Source organism: Pseudorca crassidens, chromosome 8 (genome assembly GCF_039906515.1).
Source record: "Pseudorca crassidens isolate mPseCra1 chromosome 8, mPseCra1.hap1, whole genome shotgun sequence".
Classification (NCBI taxonomy): Eukaryota; Metazoa; Chordata; class Mammalia; order Artiodactyla; family Delphinidae; genus Pseudorca; species Pseudorca crassidens.
Window position 1 is genome coordinate 4,255,501 of NC_090303.1, and position 20,729 is coordinate 4,276,229.

The 20,729-nt window shown below is 54.5% G+C and overlaps 1 protein-coding gene across 6 annotated transcripts in view; it reads right to left on the minus strand.

Moving 5' to 3' along the window:
• The window catches only part of GRB10 (growth factor receptor bound protein 10), a 201,202-nt gene that overhangs the window by 70,721 nt on the left and 109,752 nt on the right, over positions 1–20,729 (minus strand). For 5 of the 6 annotated variants that reach the window (XM_067745662.1, XM_067745661.1, XM_067745664.1 and 2 more), the window contains 2 exons: positions 10,651–10,852; positions 6,364–6,505 (listed from right to left, as the gene is read on the minus strand). The exons of the other annotated variant lie outside the window; for it this stretch is intronic. In XM_067745662.1, coding sequence (XP_067601763.1) covers positions 6,364–6,505; positions 10,651–10,852 — 344 coding nt within the window. The remainder of the gene's footprint in view (positions 1–6,363; positions 6,506–10,650; positions 10,853–20,729) is intronic. 6 annotated transcript variants of the gene reach the window in all.

Here is a 20,729-nt window from a genome sequence, read left to right on the forward strand (position 1 = left end):
CACCCATCTGCCCTGGGGTACCCCACGAATCCTGGCCGCACATCTGCCCTGGGGTACCCCACGAATCCTGGTCCCCCACCTGCCCTGGGGTACCCCACGAACCCTGGCCCCCCATCTGCCCTGGGGTACCCCACGAACCCTGGCCCCCCACCTGCCCTGGGGTACCCCACGAATCCTGGCCCCCCACCTGCCCTGGGGTACCCCACGAACCCTGGCCCCCCATCTGCCCTGGGGGAGCCCACGAATCCTGGCCTCCCATCTGCCCTGGGGTACCCCACGAATCCTGGCCCCCCAACTTCCCTGGGGTACCCCACGAATCCTGGCCCATCTGCCCTGGGGTACCCCACGAATCCTAACCCCCATCTGCCCTGGGGTACCCCACGAATCCTGGCCCCCCATTTTCCCTGGGGTACCCCACAAATCCTGGCGGCTGGTGGTGCTGTTTCCGAGGTGTCAGAGCTGCGGGGTGTGGCCGCCCTGTTCCTTCCCCAACGCTGGCTGGCGTTTCCAGAGGCCACAGAGCCAGCCCTCCTCAGCCCACCCAGTCCTGGGCAGTCCCAGGCACGGTGCTGCCTCCAGGCCGGCACACCGAGGAGGGACAGCAGCCTCCCACGGGACACCAGGGCCTCTCTGAGAGGCTGTCACCTCCCACGGCGGTCACCAACAAGGGGCTCCTGCTTGGTGGATTAAGAGCTTCCAGACCATCCGCCCTCCACAGGATAAAGGGCTACTCAGAACCACGTGTCGAGCTCCCGCCACTTCGCATACCAAAGCGTCCTTCCCCACAGCAAACGCCAGTCTGCAGTGCGCCAGTCTGCACTGTGGAGAGCAGCTTCCGCCCTCGCAAGAGGCCCAGTAGTCTGGGGTCTCCTCCAAGCCCAGTGGGTGCAGCGCTGGGGCCCTGCAAGGGACAGGGAGGACCCCGGGGACTGTGGACTCATCCAGGCCAAGTTCATGTCCTGCCTCCGCACCTGCCAAAGTATTGCAGCTGCTGGGCCGTGGTTTCGCCCATGGAAACAGTCTCCTCCTTGCCGTGTGTAGAAATGCTGTGACACTGACCACCATGAGACAGATGCTAAACATCCCAGGACCTTCCCAATGGGCTCAGGAACTGCATGTGACCCCTCTCAACATCAGCCGGTTCACAGGCAGCCTCTGCTTGTCCGCGCTGGAAGGGAGGGAAGGGATTCCTCATGCTTTCTGGTGACCCCCTTCCAGACACACGAGTTGCCCCTCAGAGGATCTGACCCAGCCTCTGCCACGTCACAGGTTCCCTCCACAGTACACATTCATCCTGATTCATCACTTTTGCACGTGTGTGTTTACACAAAGTGTTTCTCTGAAAGGTCACCTGCTGTCCCCACTCCGAGGGTGAGGGTGAAAGACAAGAGCTGGGGTCTGTCTCCAAGGCCGACGGGAGAGGCTGCACCCATACAGCCCGGAGGGGCGGGGTTGCCGGGGGACGCTCAGGTCCAAGGCTGCTGGGACTCCTACAGGGCCACCTGGGGCAGCCCACTCCCCACAGGGGCCTAGACGAGGCCGCGCACGTGGCTGACGGAGAGCCCTGTGATCCCCGTCCCTGGCCCATCCTCGTCCATCTTCCTCCACATCTGGTCCCTCCACTTGGGGTGGGGCGGCTCCTATGTTGCGGGTCCTCCTTGTCACAGGACAGCGGCCTCTGAGACACAGCATAGCAAAGCTGCTAACTCAGGAAACCTTCTGTTGCAACAGAGGTCAGACCTGCTTTTCTGCAAAGACCACCTTGAACTTTTGACTCAAAACCCATTTTATTTTATTTATTTATTTATTTTTTGCCGTACGCGGGCCTCTCACTGCTGTGCCCTCTGCCATCGCGGAGCACAGTCTCCGGACACGCAGGCTCAGCGGCCATGGCTCACGGGCCCAGCCACTCCGCGGCATGTGGGATCTTCCTGGACCGGTGCACGAACCCATGTCCCCTGCATCGGCAGGCGGACTCTCAAGCACTGCGCTACCAGGGAAGCTCTCAAAACCCATTTTTTAATCAAAGCAGCCCTTCTCTCTCCACGAGCGGCCCCGGCACCGTCTTCCCAGCTGCATATGCACAGCATCGTTTTTTAAACCCTATTTAACATAATCCTTTCCAGACCTGGACTGACATTCCAGCTTGTGGAGCCCTTTCTGCACATCAGCTCCTGTAAGCCATCCCTGAGTGCCCCCCACGTGCCAGGCCTGGGGGACCACAGCCTGTGGGTCCACCTGAGTCCAGGCAACGTGCCAGGTGGGCATTAAAGATCCCAGCGGATCCGACGCACGCTTAGCAACACACGAAGAAAGACTAAGGTCCTCTGGGTCCACCAAGGCACCAAGAGCCACGGGACCCTCATCACAGAAGCCACCAGCACCACAGGGACTGTGGGATGAGGTTCGGGGAAGACGCTCCGTCCCACGGCTCAGAAATCTTTGCTGGAACCATCATCGCCGTCCACCTGACAGCCAGTCTTTTCCAAATAAGTCACAAAGGACTTAAAAATGCGTCGGTGATTTCTCCCACCAACACTCTCTTTCCTGATGCTAATTTAATTTCACTCCCCTCTAGAGGTAAGAAAGTTATCACTCAGAAAGAAGTAGTTAGGTGTCTGCATTTCTGGTAAATCAGTGATGCGATATTATTAAACTAAATCACTAGATAAATGATACGCCATCACATAAATGATGGAATGATGCTTGTCAAAGACCTGGACCTGCAGATAAGACGCACTCATCTGTTTGTGATAACCCAGGAAGACTGGTAGGCGCCTGCAGACACTATGCAAAATTGTCCAGCCACTGTTCCCAGACTCTCATGGGCAAAGTGGGCGGTTTCTTCTGACACACCGCACACATCATTCCCGCCATGAATGAACAGGTCCGTGCTCTCGCGCTTTACTGGCAAAGCCCCAGTGCAACCCAAGCTCCATGCGATCGACAGACTCTGGTTTAAAAATATTATCAAATGAACCAAATGTGGTTGTTTTAAAATTCATATAACACAATAAAAGAAACAGGAAACCCAAGAAGCCTGTGTCTAAGAGAGAGACCCTCGGACCTCACACAAGGCCAGTGACCACCCACCCCTCCAGGGGGACCCACGCAGGAGGAGGCATCACTGGGTTTGGGGCCCCAGTGACTTCCGAGGAGGGTCAGACCCGCCAGGCTATGACTGACAGGCCCGCGGGGGTCGGACATGTAAGCAGGGGCAGGGTGGGTGCCACAGGTGACAGCCGGGGCCCACACGGTGGCAGAGGCAGGACCCCAGCTCCAGGGGTGGGGGGATGCAGAGTGCAGGAGGCCTGAGAAGGTCAAGGGAAAGGTGGGCAAAGGTCACCACAGTGTCCCCCACGCTGGGTATAAGCTGGAGAACCAGGATGCTTGTACGAAACTCAGCTATTCCCACCCCCATGGCCCGGGCTCCCATAATATAAGAACTCAGGCTCGTGGCTCAAACAGACGCTTACTTCTCATGGTTCTGGAGGCCGGGAGTCCAGGGTCAAAGTCCCACAGGGTCAGGTTCTGGAGAGGACCCTTGCTGGCTTGTCTGCAGCCGTGTTCCTGCTGTGTCCTCATGGGTGTGGAGCAGCTTTGGTCTCTTCTGAGGGCACTAATCCCACCACGGGGGCCCCACCCCATCACCTCATTTAAACCCACCCACCTCCCTAGGCCCGAACCTAAGGCCATCAAAGTGGGGTCAGGGCTTGAACAGAGGGATTCTCCGGGGACACAGGCGTGCAGCCCACAGGTCACCCAGACCACACCGACTTGGTAGGCTCAGATGAGCGCAGGATGCCTCTCCCATAGCATTTGGCAAGGACATGGCCACAGGGTGGACACAAAGCCAGGGCAGACTTGGCATGGCCTGCCCAGAGGCACCTGCACCCTCTGGATGCCTCACGTGCAGGACGCGGGAAGCCGGATGGCTCCGTCACATCACATCACAGCGGCTGCAGACTCACACCTGCCCACCCCTGCTCACACCTGCCGACTCCTGCCCACCCCTGTTCACCCCTGCCCACACCTGCCCGTGCCTGACCACATCTGCCCACTGAGCAGCTATCAAGTGGTCACAGAGAAAGAAAGCCAGAGCACAGTGGAGGAGGCCCTGACTCATCTGAGGGGTATCTAGACCACTTTGGGCAACAAGGGTTCTTCCTTTCGAGTGGCTGCTTGAATCGTTCACTCCTTCCACCGCCCCGACTAGTGAATACAGAGGCTTGCAATGCCCCCCTGTGCCCAGCTCCTTCCAGACGGCTTATGCTTTCCTCTTTCCCACTTGACCTGGTCCTTCCAGGGCACGAGGTGGCATTAGGTGGGCCCACGTGTCCAGCACACTGTGTCCATGTTTATTCCCTGTCAGAGCTCCTGACTGACACTGATCCCACTGCTTCCTCTGACTTTGCAGGAAGAGAAGGAGAGCAGGTTTTCCTGCCCTCAGGTAAGTGGCAAAGGAGGGGCCCCCGCCCCCATCACGGGCACTGAGCCCGGGCGGGCAGCTTGAGGCTGCCAGGCATCGCCACTGGCAGCACCAACAAAACACGCATTCAGGAGTTCAGAACCCAGTGTGGTCAAGAGACATCCCTTTGAGCCAGTTAGCAAACAACGAAAGCCACCATGTTTCTGCGCGTAGGGCTAAGTGTGGAACATCTTTCCTGGTCGCTGGCCCCAGAGGGTGGAGGAATCTTGGTGACAGAAATTCAGGCACCAAATGCAACATTCTTGTGGGGGAACTGACTCTGATCCCAAGAAAAACAGCAGGCAAAATCCCTGGGTTTCCTGATTCTGCTTATAGAGTTGTACAGTCCACGGGGTGGAGGCCGGTTTTCTTGCCAGCCGCTGCGAGAGCCAGATAATATTTTCATGGTCTTATTTTAGGACGGGTAATGTTGTAAACAACCTCAGTGCCCAACCCACAGACAGCTTGTCTAGACCCTTATTTGAAGCAGAAGGTCACCAGGCAGGCAGACATCCCAGATGGACTTCAGGCATGTGATGAGGGCTGCAGCCCGGCAGGCACTGGCCGCGGAAAGGGACCCTGACCTCACCTCTGAGTGCTGACACGGGGACGGCGCAGCCCGCTCGCGAGGCATGAGGTCAGAAGGCAGCAGCTCTCGGGAGTGGGCAAGCCTCGGGAGAAACGACTCCCTCATAAGAGTGCAGACCCCGCACGCTGCAGGGGACGGGTATGCAGAGAAAGAGGATGTACTTGAGGACAAGGGTGGAAAAGTGCAGAGGAGACTGGCTCCACCAGAAAAGGCAAAGAGGCTCCTGAAACACACTCACTGAAAAGAGAACATCAAGGGCCCAGGAAGACCTAGCTTAGTGGCTAAGGCCAGCGGTGCCAGACCCTGGTGTCAGGTGCTGCCCAGCTCCACCGCCCACACCAGCTCCACCGCCCACACCAGCTCCACTGCCCACACCGGGGCCCCACCAGCTCCACCGCCCACACCGGGGCCCCACCAGCTCCACCGCTCACAGCTGGGCCTCAGTTTCCCAAATGCAGACTCGATGTACCATCTGCACCTAACTCTCAGGTTTGTTTTGAGAGTAAATGTTATTTATATACATAAACATATAAACCACACAGAATGTTGTTTTCTTCATCTTTGTTGTTATTATTCTTGTTGTTAGTGTTAGCGCTATACCCCACTGTGGAACATCACCGGGTCCCCCTCCCAAGCCTGCAGCCCACCCTGGGCCAGGCTCTGCCAGCCAGGAGGGACGGACCTGCCAGCCCACCCTTCCGACAAGGTGACGACTGGCGATGTGACCACGGATGACTTCCTGAAGCTCTGCCTGTCTCCTCCGCTGGGGACACCGTGTGTATCACAGGCACCTCACAGTCTTACTTTAAGGCAGAAACTGCTGGTTTAGTTGGCTGTCACCTTCTGGGTCAAGTCAAAATCCTTCTGCCCTGAGCACATCCTATTCAAAGCCAGGAATGTTACACACTGTTCAATTACCCTCTAGTCCAGGTGCCCGGGAACGTCCAGGTTTAATGCCTCATTGATCCAGACGAAGATGATGGTGGTGACATTTTTTTCAGAGAACCTAAAATTCATCTTTCAGCATCAAATGATCAGTACTATTATTCTTTTACCATTTTTATAAGACTCTTTCTATAACATATAAACATCTCAAACATCCTAAATGTTGTTCCTAATTCATTCCTAAGTGGCACTTTGGCCAGTAAAGTAAAAAGCCTCGCCCGGCAACAAGGCTGGTAGCAACAGGAGAGGAGCAAAGAGAAAAGATCCCAGTTTCCCTCCCTTCTTCCCAGAGCCACGAGCCAGCTCGTCGGTCCTCACTCCGCACGCGAGCAGCCTGGCGTTCCAACCAGGGGTGGCTCACCTGCTTCGCAGCAGCTGGGCCGGGAGGTACGGAGCCCGGCGTGAGCGCAGGGGGGCTCCCGGGGCCGCAGAGCTCGGGGAAGGGGTTGGGGATGGCCGGCAGAGACGACGTCCTCAACTGCTGGTCCCCCTGGTGCAGGCGCCTGCAGGAGAGACAACGCCCGTCAGAAGCTGCCGTCCGCTCAGGACCCAGGGGTCCCACGACTGGGAACCTGCCTGGAACCCCGAGGGAGGGACTTGGACGAATGTTTGAACACCTGTGTCCACACCGCACTGCTCACAACCGTCAAAAGGTGGGAGCAACCAATGGCCCACTGTCCCAGGAACAATGACACCACGTGGTGTAAACGTGCAGCGGGGCATCACTCAGCCGGCACAGGGAAGGGGACTCTGACACGAGCTACCACACGGGTGAACCGTGAGGACGGCACTGCAGTGAGGCACCTGGAGCAGTCACACCCAGAGAGAGAAACAGAGTGGAGGGCCAGGGGTCGGGGCCAGGGGGTCACTGTCCAGTGGGGACAGGGTTTCAGATGTGCAAGTCCTGCAGGTGTAAGACACAGAGGAAAGAGAGGAGGGCACTTCCTGTAACCGCTGGGCCACGCGCCCAGGAGCTTACGTGGACTGTTAACAGACTCCACTCCGCCGTGATAGCCTCCTGGTGACAGAAAACCTGGGGGACGCAGGAGTCCTTTGTCACACAGAGCGAGAGGGGACGAGGTGCAGCCATGCTCACCGTCAGGACCTCCCGGCCCCAAAGTACTGCTAAGCAGTGACTCACCGGAGACTGTTTACTTTCTTCTGAATTACCGCGCGAGAGGCTGACTTTCTGCTATCCTAGCTTCACAGAAGTTCACAAGCTTCTCTCTCTAGGAGGCAGTCTTGAGCATTTTAAGAGTCCTCTTTTTTAGGGCAGTGAAATGACTCCATACAATACTACGAGGCTGGACCCACGTCATCACACGTTTGTCCAAACCACAGAATACACACCATCACAAGCCAGCCCCCGTGTGAAGCAGGGGCTCTGGGCGTTAACGATGGTGCTAAGGGTCATCGGTTACAAGGGGGCCGCCCCGCTGGGGATGCTGAGGGAGGGGGCTGAGTGTATGCTGAGGGGAATGGGAGCACGGGGGAAACCTCCGCAGCTGCCTCTCGATTTTGCTATGAAACCAAAACGGCTCTTAAAAATAAAATCTTAAAAAAAAAAAAGGTGCTAATTGAAAGAGGCCAGACACAGAAGGTCACATATGGTATGATTCCATCTGTCAGAGATATCCAGACCAGATCAATCCACAGCACAGGACACAGATGGACGGCTGCCACGGGCTGTGGGGAGGGGAAAGCAGGGGGGCCCTGCTCAGTGGGTGCCAGGTTCCTCTGGCCGGAGATGGGGGTGCTCGGGAACTACACAGGGCGAGGGGGGCGCTGCACAGCCCTGGGAGTGTCCTAACCGCCACCCAACACACACTGTGAAGTGATTCAGTCTACGCTTGTGCAAATTTCATTTCGATACGTTATTTTAAACACTGAAAAGCAAAGTGGTTTCAGCGGTTCACAGGTATCACCCAAAGCCAAACCGAGGTATATCAGACAAAGCGGAAGAGTCCCAGGGGAGAGGCCCGTGGCCAAAGGGTACTTCCCTTCACAAGACACGGGAGGCGGGGTCAGGGACCGGGAGGGTGGGACCACACTCCTCCACCTGTCCAGGTGCGAGCATGCCCCCTTCACCTGTCACCCCTCTACTGCTCCAGTTTCTGCTCTGTACCTGCTCTCTTCAGACGTGTGACAATCTCTGAAGTCCTCGGCAGGGCAGACCTGCTCCTTGGGCCCCTCACCTGGGTCTGCATCTGGGGCCCCCACTCAGCAGGTATGGGCCAAGTCACCTCCCCCGGTGCCTGTTTCCTTACCTGGGAACTGAGGGTCACCACGCCAGCACCTAGTAAGGCTGCAGTGACCGTTCCATCAGCTACTATATGAGGACCCAACAGACTTATACACAGGAGGTGCTCAGCAAACACAGGAAATCCTCAGCAGACCCATTTACAAAATGAGTCTTTGGGGATCCTATATTGGTTGTCCCATTTTTTAAAATGCACCTGAAGATAAGAAACGATATGACAACGTGAGAGAATGTCGCTGAGAAGAGGCTGGGCCCGGGACCGGTGTCCGCTCTCTGGAGGGAGTGAGCCTCCTGTCCTCTGTCCATCAAACCCTGGGATTCAGTACCTGCAGCCCCTGGGCAGAGGGACAAGTACGGCCAGGACTCCAGACTCAAGGGCCCTGGACAACTAACTGGCAGGGAACCAGGCCTTCCTGCACCCCTGTTCTCTGCCTGGTCCAGCCTCATGCACCGTCACTGCGGCTGCCACTCCATCCTCCCGGGGCCTCCCCGAGGCCACCACGGATGGGTGGCCAACACACTCCAGACCCAGAGAAGCCTGCAGGAGAAGAGAATGTCTCCCCCCAGACTGAACTCACCAGGAGCTCAGAACACAGGGGTGACGGTCTAGGGAGCAAAGTGGTACATACACTGGAGGATGGATGTGACAAAGGGCAGGATGCCGAGAAGCAGTGACCCCAGGCCACCCCGGCCGCTGCACCCCACCTGCAGACACTCGGTTCCCACCCCCCGAGACAGAGCTGGCAAGAGGGTCATCTGGCTGCAGAAAACATAGGATGCCGGGCTGGAAAGAAGGCTCACAGAAGTTTCCAGAAGCACAGCAAACACTCCATCCCCACAAGGAAAGGAGATTCCCAAGAAGACGCTCCAGCCTGACAGACGTCCCAGCCACAGCACACCGCACACCCTCCCCCGAGAAAGCCCAGGGAGCAGCAGGTGTCAGTCACCCCCTCAACCTCCCTTGCCTGAAAACCTGCCAGAGCTGCCGCGGGGCCGGGGTGGGGACCGCAGAGAGCTCGTCTGCTGCATTTCACAAAGGCCTCCACCCAGAAGGTCTCCCATTGCCTCCATTCACAACCACTGCCCCGACTTCTCCCAGGCAGAGACAGAGCCCAGGTGCCCCCAACACTCTGTCCCCCACCCCCCAAATCCACGAGCTGCAAATCTCCTCCACCCCCCCATCCCCGGTCAGCACAGTGCCACTCTAGGCTGGTCCCCGAAACACCTTCCAAATCTCCCCCAGCCCTGACCCCAGGCTTCCAGAACTACCCACCGAAACCCAAATCCAAGCCTCCCTGACCTGCTCAAACCCTTCCCCCGTCCCTCCCCTGGGAGGGGCTCCCAAAGGCCTCTGGATCTGGCCCTACCTGTTGGGATCTCTTTTCTAACCCTCTCTGTGGAGGTCTGATAGACACACAAAGCCGTGCGTATTCAATGTCCACAACTGGACGAGCTTAGAGAGAAGAACACGCCGTGACCCGTCACCACAGTCTGGCCGTAAACATCCTCCAATGTTCACGCCCACCCTCCTCACTTGCTTATTATTGTGATTATTTTGTGTGCGTGTGTGTGATGAGAACACGCCACACGAGACCTGGCCCTGTGGCAAGCTCCTCAACACGCAGCGCAGCGCTGCTAAGTCAGGCCGCGCTGCACGGCACGCCGGCAGGCCTCGCCCACCAGGTTAACCTGACCCTCTGGACCCTCCGACCGGCACCTCCCATCCGGCCCCCGGCAACCCTCTCCACTCCCCGCCTCCGCGCTCCTGACGCCTTCAGGTTCCTTGTGGAAGTGGAATCACGTAGTAACTGTCCTTCTCCGTGGGTCCTATTTACCCGGCACACTGTCCATGCTGTCCGGCAATGGGTGAACGGATGGAGAAAACGTGATACATACACACGCTCAGCCGTGAAAAAGGAAGGGGATCTGGCCACTTCCGACACCAGGGCCCAGCTCTCCTGCTCAGGAAATCTCTTCCTGCATCCTTCAGCTCCTCTCACCCTTAAACACCCAGCTCAGAGGTCTGCTTCCTCCAGGGAGCCCTCCTCCACCTGGCCCCCGGGGGAACGGGACAGGTGTCTGAGACTGCACGTTCCTGACCAGCCCCTGGTCCCCTCTGGGCAGTGAGGCCTGGGAACCCTCCGTGGGCTGCCTGGCCGTTCGCTCATTTATTCCAGGGCGGTCTCCTCTGACAGGGTTTCTGCACATCCCACCGACCTGGCACAGAGCAGGTGCTCATAACATACGAGTGCCCTGAACTGAACCAGGTACCAGCAGGTACTCCGGCGGCCCTGCTAGACAGAGGGAAGGAAGGGGCCCACCAAGTTGAGCCAGGCGCCATGACCCCAAGACCCACCCCTCGCTCCTGGTGGGGAGGCCAGGGCCCACCTGACGGCGAGGATGTGCATGGGCTGGGACCGCTGCAGCCTCTGCCGCGGGACCACCTGCCCCTGCAGGGGCCTTGCTCCGGGGGGCCGGCCGCGGGGATGCTGGCCATTGCGCAGGAGGGGCGCCGTCTCCGCGGCCGCGCACAGGCTCTCCAGGGACGCATCCATGTCGTTCACCAGCGTCTCCAGGTCCACGTCGTCCTCTGTGCGTCGAAAGGGAGAGAAAGACAAACGTCAGCGGCAGCGAGGGGCCACGGCCAGGTTCCAAGACTCACACCGTCTTAAAATACGACGTGAGGGTGGAGGACGGTAACTGAAACAAGCCCACATTTCTATGAGGAACCATCTGTGTCCTATGCATTGATATCTGTCGATACTCCAGAAGCAATCCAGAAATCACAGCCCATCTGCCTTTCCCATCTGTACAGGAGACCCTCTGGGGGCATCTGCTGGAGTGCAGGGGGCCACGCACAGCCTGAGCCCCGATCTCAGCTGGCTAATCGCAGGGGCACAAGGAGCCCTAAGGAGGCCAGTCAGGGCTTCTCCCTTCCCCGAAATTCCAGAAGAGAAGCAGAGAGACAGGAACGGGGCAGCACCTGACCCTGATCCCAGCCTCGTCTGCGAAGGCCACCAGAAGGGCCGCAGCCGCGGCAGACGGGCCCCGAGGCTGCCTGTGAGACCCGCACCTGCAGGCCTCTGGGTGCCCGACAGCCAGAGGGAGGCTGCTTTCACACAAGCAGGCCCGAGGCCGACGCAGAGAGAGGACGACAGGAAACGCCAGAAAGAGAGATGGGTGCTTTTATGTGTTGGTGTGGCCGAAGCCGGTCAACCATCATTCTAGATGTTTCCGTGAAGCTATTCTCAGACGAGACTCTAAGAGAGACGAGAACAACGAGGGCCCCGGGAAGAGGGGCGGCGGCTCTTCCCGGGTCTGCAGCCTGCGGCCCCCGCAGACGTGAACGTGGACTCACGGCTGTGCGAGTCGACTCCTCACAGGAACCAACCCCAAACACAGGCACACGCACATCCTGTGGGCTCAGTTCTGGAGATCCGCCCCTTTCTGACAACAGGGCCCAGGCCACTGAGGCTGCCTCTCACGAAGAGGTCACAGGTCAGCCAATTCACAGTCTATCTGGCTTCCCCGGAGCCCAGGGAACAAACCAGAGCCAGGGCCCAAGACAGCCAGGCCTCGGCCCACCCGAGCAGCCCCCGAGGGGCAGGACAGTCCTGCTGCCCCACCCCTGCCCCTGTCCTGCGCCTGCCGGTTCGGGCCCCAAGCCCCAGTCCCGGGTCTCCATCCCTCCGGGTCTGCAGCTCTCACTGGAGCTCACAGTGGTACCAGGCCAGCAGGTGGGCGTGAGGAATCAGTGAGTCCTCACCTGCTCTGTAACAGAGCCTGGCCCAGGGTAAACACTTGGTCGGTGTTATTTATTTGCTCTATTTCATTTATTCCTCACAAAACAATGCAGAGTGGTGCCTATTAACCTGGTTTAACAGCCAAGGAAGTCGGTCCAGGGTAGTCAAGTAACCTGCCCCAGGTCACACCAGCAGTCAGCAGGGAACCTGGAATCTGAAAACAAGTTTTGCAGCTGCCAACGTGAGCTCACCAGGTGCGCACTCCACCCGTGAGCTCACGGAACTTTCTGGAACACTGACCTCCCTGCCCCTCCCGCTCCCCCCACAAATGTCTCCGATGTTCAGCCTCCCTGTCTCACGAGGCAGAAGGGCAAGAGGAGACAGAAGGAAACAAAACAGAAAACCAACAAAAGCCAGCCTAGAAGGCACAGAAGCCGCAGGGTGCAGGGGGTGGGGTCGGCGGGGGTGTTCAGGATCAGGGAGTCTCTGGTCGGGTGCGGGGGGTGGAGTGCTGGTACGGAGAGATCCAGGAAGAGGCAGGAAGACCACAGAACACCCCTCCCCCGAGGCCCCTTTACCCTTCAGGCAGTGATGCCCGCAAGAGAGGTCTGGGGAGCGTCCGGAACAGACGAGCAGGCAGGCCCTGAGAAGGACGGACAGACAGACAGACAGACACACGGATGGCCCGGGGTGGGGGGGGGCGGAGAAGGATGGGCGGCTGCTGAAATCGCAGCGATGAGAGTGCAGTCCCACTGGAGCCAAGGACAGAAGCCCAGGCAGGGTGGGTGGGGCAGAACCCGGGAAGAAGGGGGGTGTCTGGGGGGGGGCGTTGTGCAGAGACCCCGGCACCCGGGGGAGGGCTGACGGGGGAGAGGGCAGAGCCCCGCACCTCCAGGCCCTGGTGGGGGAAGGAGTCGAAAGATGCTGCTACAGCCCAGGTTATGCGTTGTCTAGTATTAAGTAAACTTGATTAACTCGATTAACATTAACATTTGCAAAACGCAAAGGCCACTGTCTTCCTGGCTTTCACCCGGCTTTAGAAATCAAACAGGAATAGCGTTCTCGCTCTCTGACAGATTTCAGCCAAGAAAATAAAAGGTCCTATCCCCTCAGGTGCATCTTCCTTCCAGTCATTTCTTCCCTATGCATTTCTGAAAGCCTCTGGCTGTGCCCACGGGGGCAGGCCTCTGTGTCTCCTGTCCTTTTCTTTCTGTTCCTTCTCCCACCAGCCAGGTCCTTCCTGGGCCACCCCGCGCTGCACTCAGGTCACTGTGCTTTCAGGAACACAGAGTGATTCTGACATCATTCAAAGTAAATATAAAGGCAAACTGGACGTAAGCTGGTAAATATAAAGGTAAAGGGTGTAGGTGCAACGCACGCCCTAAAGCGCTTTAACTCTCCTCTGAGGTGGGTTATTGATAAAAGCACTTTCTACGCTAATACATTTAATGGTGAACCTGTTAGAGCCAGGTTAGTCATTTAACAGTCACTTGGTAGGCTAGACTTTTCATAGATCAACTCCAACCACTATACTGGCATGTTTCAAACTTGCCTATTTTCCACAGCCCTTAGAGCAAAGAATAGAGACTAAGACATCCTAATCCAGAACAAACGTTAAACACTTCCTGTGGGGTCAGTTAGCATTTCGTCTGTTTGGATAGTAACATCACTCAGCGTCGTCTGATTTTACTTAAACTTTGTTAAATTCTAATAAAGACTGATAATTAAATCTTCCTAACAAGGGTTTTAAAGGGTTTGATTCTGAAGAGGACGCTTCTCCACATGCGACGGCACTTAAAAAAAAATTACTACACTGAGATTTTGCTGGAATGATATTCAATTCTTTCGAATGTTCCACGAGCCAGTCCATCGTGGAGCAAGGCTGCCCCGTGTCCCTCCTACACGTGTGGCCGTCTGCACGAATCCACGTGCATCGGTGCTCACCCACGTGAGGGAGCCTTCCTGCAGCGTCGTGCAAGTGGCAGAATCAAACACCAGGGCATTAACAAAGCAGAGGCTTCTGGAAAGGACCGTTAAGATTAAGTGTCTATAGCTGCTACCTTGAGGCCAAAGTATCTGCTGTGAGCCGGTACCTCTGAAAGGAGTCCTGCAACGGAGAAGGGAAACAATTTGATACGCGACGTTCCACTCCATACGAATTTGGGAGGGTATATTTACTGGCCAAATGTAGGTCAAACAACATGGCTGTAAATCAAGTTATTAATAGTTATTTTCCTTCCTTAAATAACCCAGTCCTAAGCTGGTCAGAGACTTTTGTCCCAAACGTCGGAGTCGTTCATCGGATCCCCAAATCACAGGTGTATCTGGTCTCGCTGTCATCTTTAGCAAAGGAGGCTCGCTGAGGTCTAAAATGAGTACGAATTCAGTGAAACACATTCAAGTTTGGATTACTCCGGGAGAATGTCTTCCAGAAGCCAAGCCAGGAACAGGGCAGGCTGCAGGCGGAGAGGAGAGCGTGAGTCACAGGAGGACCTGACCGGCACCGCCTCCTGCCACCCCCCGGACCCCACTCGCTCCACTGCCCCCTGCCTGGTTCACGGCGCCCTCTAGTGGCTTCTTTAATTAGATAGTAAAGATGACACCGGATCCGCTTTATGCAACTATTTTGGCACCTTAAAGAAATGCTTCTTGCACCACGTGTGCGCCAGATGCATCCTTCCTGCCCTTTCTTTACGGACCCACGGAAGCCTCTCCCCCATCTGCCCCCATTTTCACGTATGAGGCGCACGCTGAAGTAACAGAGAGCTGGCAGGGCAGGGCACCGACCTCCTTACAAGGCAAACCCTAGAGGGTGATAAAGTCTTAAGTAAGAGGAGATTCGTCCCTGAGAAGAAAATAATAGACGGCATTTGTAAGGCTGTGGTAAGAGAAGACGTATGTATTTTCATCTTCCTCCATGGTTCCTGGCACACGGCTCCTAAAATCCTTGTAATTTCCTGATACGAGTTAAGGGGAGCACCTTCGTTATAATATCTGGCCCTTTTCTGTTGTTCCTGAAATAGCTCCCGAGCCACTAGTAAAGGTGAAAGAAGTGTGTTTTGTTAATCATAACAAGCCCCTTTCGACTAGGTCTGAATTTATGGGAATGAGGTGATTTCTGGAAAGCCCCCAGACAAGCACTTGATAGAGACTGGCTCCCAGGGGAACCAGCTGTGTGATGAGAGGCTGGGACTTTTAGCCCCAGCCCCGAGCTCCAGGGAGGCCAACTGCAAATGGCCAATGATTTCATCGATCATGCCTGTATGAGGAAGCCTCTATAGAAACCCTAAAAGCCTGGGCCTTGAGAGCTTCCAGGTCGGTGAGCAGGTGCGAGTGCTGGGAGGGTGACCCCGAGGGCAGGAAGCCCCACCCCGCCTCCCCGGGTACCTTGCCCTCTGCATCTCTTCACCTGGCTGTTCCTGAGTTGTACCCTTGACAACAAACTGGTAATCTAGTGAGTAAACCGTCTTGCTGAGTTCTGTGGGCTGCTCCAATAAATGATCAAACCAGGTACGTAGCATCAGAATTGAACTGAATTGTAGGACAGCCAGCTGGGGTGGGAGAATTACTTGGAGTAATTCTAAGAACAAAAGCATTCAGGGAGTTTCCTTGACAGCACAAGACCTGAAAATTCCCCAGCACGTGTGCAAAGGCCAAAGTTCTCACACATTTCTACCTGCACAGGAACTAAAGGCCCAGCCTGCAAAAGCACTTTCAACCTAAACCATGTTCCCTGGGCAAGCTTTTCTCGTTGACCTCTACCTTGTACAAATATAACTCAACATGCTACTGAAATACCTTTTTGCAGCACACCAATTCATCTTCAATCCTCATGTATTCTAGTCACGTGTATTTAATTTTTAGTATGTAGAGGTGCTTGGACGTAAGTAAGCAGAATAAGAAAATGAAGTATTACACCATTAGAGGAGTCTTTTCTGTTCTGATTCATGATATTTAAAGATACTCATCCAAAATAAAAGCAAATCACCTAGCCCCAACTCCAAATAAAAATACAAATGCAACCCCCAAGTCCTGTCATTAAACAAACAAACAAAACCAATGCTTTATTTCGGTGGTTACTTGGGCAGGCAGGACATAAAACCCCTCAGAATTAGTCTGTCTGGCATATGCACAGAAATACATACACAGCACTGGAGAGATTCACAACTCCTGATGTCTTCCATGTTTACAAGAGAAACGTTTTCCCAACATGCGGGAAAACTTGCGTCCTTTCCCGTCTACCACCACAGACAACGGTAATTGCCAAGTTCAATGTCTATTAAATTGAGAAATACAGGTCAACAAAATGATGAATTAAACAACCTGTAAGAATCTGCGTGTTTTTTGTTTTTTGTTTTTCATTAGGACCATATATACATTTGAAAAAGTGCTGCCTACACTTTTTGGGCAGCTGTGGCGCTCAGAGGACCACCCCCCCCCCCGCCACCGCTCTCCCAGGACCCAAAGGCCATGTGGGTGGAACCACCGCCCAGAGCACAGTCAGGGTCAGCTGGTGACATGAAACTGGACAAGTACACACACACACCCTGGGACCAATCCAGTTAGACAAAGCGAACATTAAAACAACCCTCCCAATCTGCTGATTCTGGGCAATCTGTGCCTTGCTTTGTGTCAATAGCTGGTAGGCTGATTATTTTTCTTGGAATGCCTTTCCTTCTGCTAATTCAGAGGCAGGACTGTGCACTCAGAAAAGGGACGTGCATATTTAGTTAGTCGTGTGTCCAGTTCCTGGAGAGCCCTGGCACTTCCTTCTGTTCTTCAGGAACTGCATCCAGCACCCCTCCCTAGAGCATCCCTCAGCAAGTGACAAAGCCAGCATCCTACCAGGCAGCCCTGTCGATAACACAGAGCACACAGACCGCTGACGTTCTGCCTTCACGACATCTGCAACCTGTTTTCCTCAAAGCCACATTTAGGTCTACATGTTCTGTCTGAAGAAGCACCACCCCTTATGACTGCTTAAGGCTCTACAGCTGTGACTTAGCACAATCAGGACGGAATTTAGACACAAACCCTTGTCTACAACCACACAGATGAGAAAGGCTGTGGGCACTGCTTAGAGGTTTGTGCATTTTATGTTAGGTATGTTGTACCACAATTAAAAAAATAATAATAATAGTGAAAGCATCTTTTAAATTGGAATGCTTAATAGTCTCAAATACATTCACTTAAGGTCTTCTCCTGGCTGATCTACTTGGGTGCCTTTAAGAAGCCCTCAACCCTAAACCTGCCTGCCTGCAACCAATGCCACGCGCTTGGACCTGACGGGCAGAGCGTCCTGGGCTGCCCCACCCTCCCCAGAGCCCACTCCAGGGGACGCCCTGCCCACCCGCTGGCCTCAAGCCCCATCCCTCTGGCGGACAGGTGCCCCCCCTCCCCGACTCTGCACACCTGTGGTCCTCACTCGTCCCCAGCATGAGCACCACCCCCCGCCACTGCTCTCTGCCTGCACACGTGTGGCTTCCTCCACCAGCAGAAAGAAACAGTATGTACGCCACTCCTGTCAGTCATCACAGGGGCTGGGCTCCTGGGGTCAGTGCAGGTGGCCCAGGGTGACAAGTGGGGACAGGACTTTAGTGTGGAGAAGAGTCAAGGGTCCTTCCCAGAAAAGAAACATTTCATTGAGGCGATGGATGCAAGAACCTAGGCAAGAGATAAACAAGATTCAGGAGGTGCCAAGGCCACGGAGGCTGAGGGCCACGGGGGGACCGCTGGGGCTGGCTTTTTGGGTGACCGGCCAAGGACGCCCGGGCGGACTGGCTCGTGAAGGCCCAGGACCACCACACTCGTTTCCCAAGTTACACGAAACATGAATTCCTCTTCCCAACGAACATTAACTTTTAGTACACACGTGTATGCTTCTCCGCCAACGCCATGGAATGCAACAGGTAGGTATTCAACCATACCTGTGTGCATCCTCCCATAAGGGGTTCATGTTGCGATGGCTTGTGCAGGGCCTGGCCATCAACGGAGGCTGAACGAACAGACCCGCAGAAACACAGCCAGTCGGCATCCTCTCACAGCCCTGCCGACTGCTCTTCACCCGTCTCCCCAGAGCAGCTGCAAGGGCCCGGACGCTTACTACGGTGACCCTTGGGGAGGAAGCTGGGCTATGTCTCACCACCGGGTCTGTGACAGCCCAGGAGGCTGCAACACACTGGCGGGCAGGACGAGGCACGACCTCCGGGACAGATCAGAGTCAAATGCAGACATCCTAGCAGCCTGACCAGCCAGCTCCACCACCATAGCAGACGAGCAAAAAAGTGATTAATGATGAATCACTCTGGACTCTGATTCCCGTGAGATGTACTTGTTCAATCTACGTCTTAAGAGAGAGCTGGAGAATGTTCTACCCAGAAAACAACTAAGAAAATGAGGAAAGCTACACATTCCACTCAGTGATCCCATTCACTGAAATTCAAGAACTGGCGTAAGAGAAAAGAGCATAAGTTTCCCCCTTTCTTGGATTTTTATCCTGTCACACTGTTGCCAGGAAAGACCTGGATATCATACAAGTTTCTTTCAGGTCTTTAAGACTGTTTGTTTTCTGCACCTTGGAGCACAATTTTCCACGACCAAAAAGTTGAAAACTGCCAAGCAAGGACCAAGGACCCGAGCTACAAATGGCAGAAAAAACTACAGACTCTGTTGTGTAATCTCTATTTGCACTATTAGAGAGCAATTTGGAGGAGTGGGGAGAACAGAAACATACTCACAAAATATCGCTCGAAAGGGGCAAAAGATTAATTGCAGCTTTCTCAAGTCATCCTTAGCAATTTAATCTTTTTCTCCTCAACCTTCTGATTTTGATTCCCAATTCTTCTATTACATCATAAGTCAGGGCAGAAACCTGGGTGCAAGAAACTATGCAAATAACTTGTCATTCTGGAAGGTTCCCATTTTCCATTAATCTTAAAAATATTAATCCAAGAACACTGCAATTGAACAGGGAAAATCCAGGGCACGGGCCAAAAGCCTGTCACTCACTGGCACTGTGATTGCAAACAGGCAATTTTTTTAAAGGTAAATTATCTTCACTACCCCATTCAACATTAACTCTCTATGATTCTGTGTATTTACCTCCATAAATGTAAAATTCCTCATGTAACCCATGTTTTTCTTCATTCAACAGATACTGACCGAGCACCAACTACATCTCTGACATTGGTCCAGCTACTGGAAATACAGACATTAACAAAAGAGAAAAGAATCCTACCACCTAAACGTAATGAAGTCCTAGGCATCACACTCTGGAAAAGGATTATGGTGCTAAATGCAAAGTTGCAAGGAAGGACGTGAAACTTCTTCCACCACCTCTGGAAAAATAATTCCCTCTGTGAAGAAGCTAAAACCCACTCCGGTGTACGAGAGGAGGAGACGGAGATATTCCAAACAGAGACTGGACTCCTTGTGTTAAGGGGGGACCTCAACCCCAACGGAGCGTCTTACAAGAGAGGTTAGGAGCATGCGGGCAGCAGAAGTGGCACAGCGGACACTTTGTGTCCTGAGATGGAAACAGCCTTGGTAGAGTTAATGAACTGCCCAAACCAGAAAAGTATCCTCGAGGACAGACACTCTCCCAGGACGGCTGTGCTCACTACCCGGCAGAAGACGAGGACTTTACAACAAGATCTCTGTTATGTAAGGCAAGACGATCAAGCAGAGGGCACTCAGCTCTACAAAGAGCCCAATTTCTCAGGCATCAGGATGGGGAAACTCCTTCCAGGAGAACGTACCAGGCAGTTCCAAGAAATGGCACGTCTCCCGGAACTGCAATGCCCAGGAGAGAGGAGCTGTCTTTGCAGGATGTGATGGAAATGGGGCTTAAGTGGAAAGAGGCAACATTCAGGAGGGGGCCGGTGGGGCTGGGATGATGGAGATCCATTCCCTCGGGAATCAGTCTGATGAGCAGGACCCCCTGGGAGGCTCGCTTGTGAAAACAGGTTCCTGGGACTCACTTGGATTCATTCTGAATCCAAATCTCTGGAGTCGGGTCAAGGAATGAACAGAGTTCCTAAGCAAGGGCTTATGATTCTTACGAAAATGATGTGTCAACCAAGAGCAATAACAGCACACGTATAAGCGGCACCTTCTGAATAACACCCCAGCAGAAGGAAAACTCATGACAGTCTTTCTCAGAATTTGGGCCTCGATGGACACGAGTTCTGAAGGAGCAAGCCCAGAGGGAGAGGCTGCACGTGCTGGATCCGTGAGAGAGGGTTTTGATTTCCACTCTCTCTCTACATATGTAACACGGCATTTATTAATGATGAAGACACACAGTAGCAACCGTTGCTGGCACCAGGTCTCATGCCAGGCATATCTTGTAGGTCAAGCAGTTTCTAATGTTCCTACCAAACCAGCCAAGTAGGCATTTTTAAGATTTCAGATAAAAAAGCCAAGACACAGGGTGACTCAGCTCTCCCAAGATGAAGATGGAGGTCAAAGCCAACTCCAAGCGTGGACATCCTGCTTCCCTGGTACATTATAATTTTAACTTTCCTCAGTTTTTCTCACTAAACTTTAGTTTTAGTTTAATTCCCTACGTACACACCATTCTTTGTCACTAACCTTGAGTTTCCAGAGGCTGGACCTGCACGTCCTTGTGCCTCTTCCTCCCTACCTAACTTCACAGCTGGCACACAGTAGGTGGTCAGTAAATGTCAGCTGAGTATGTGGAAAATAGAGCCACCAGCCTCCATA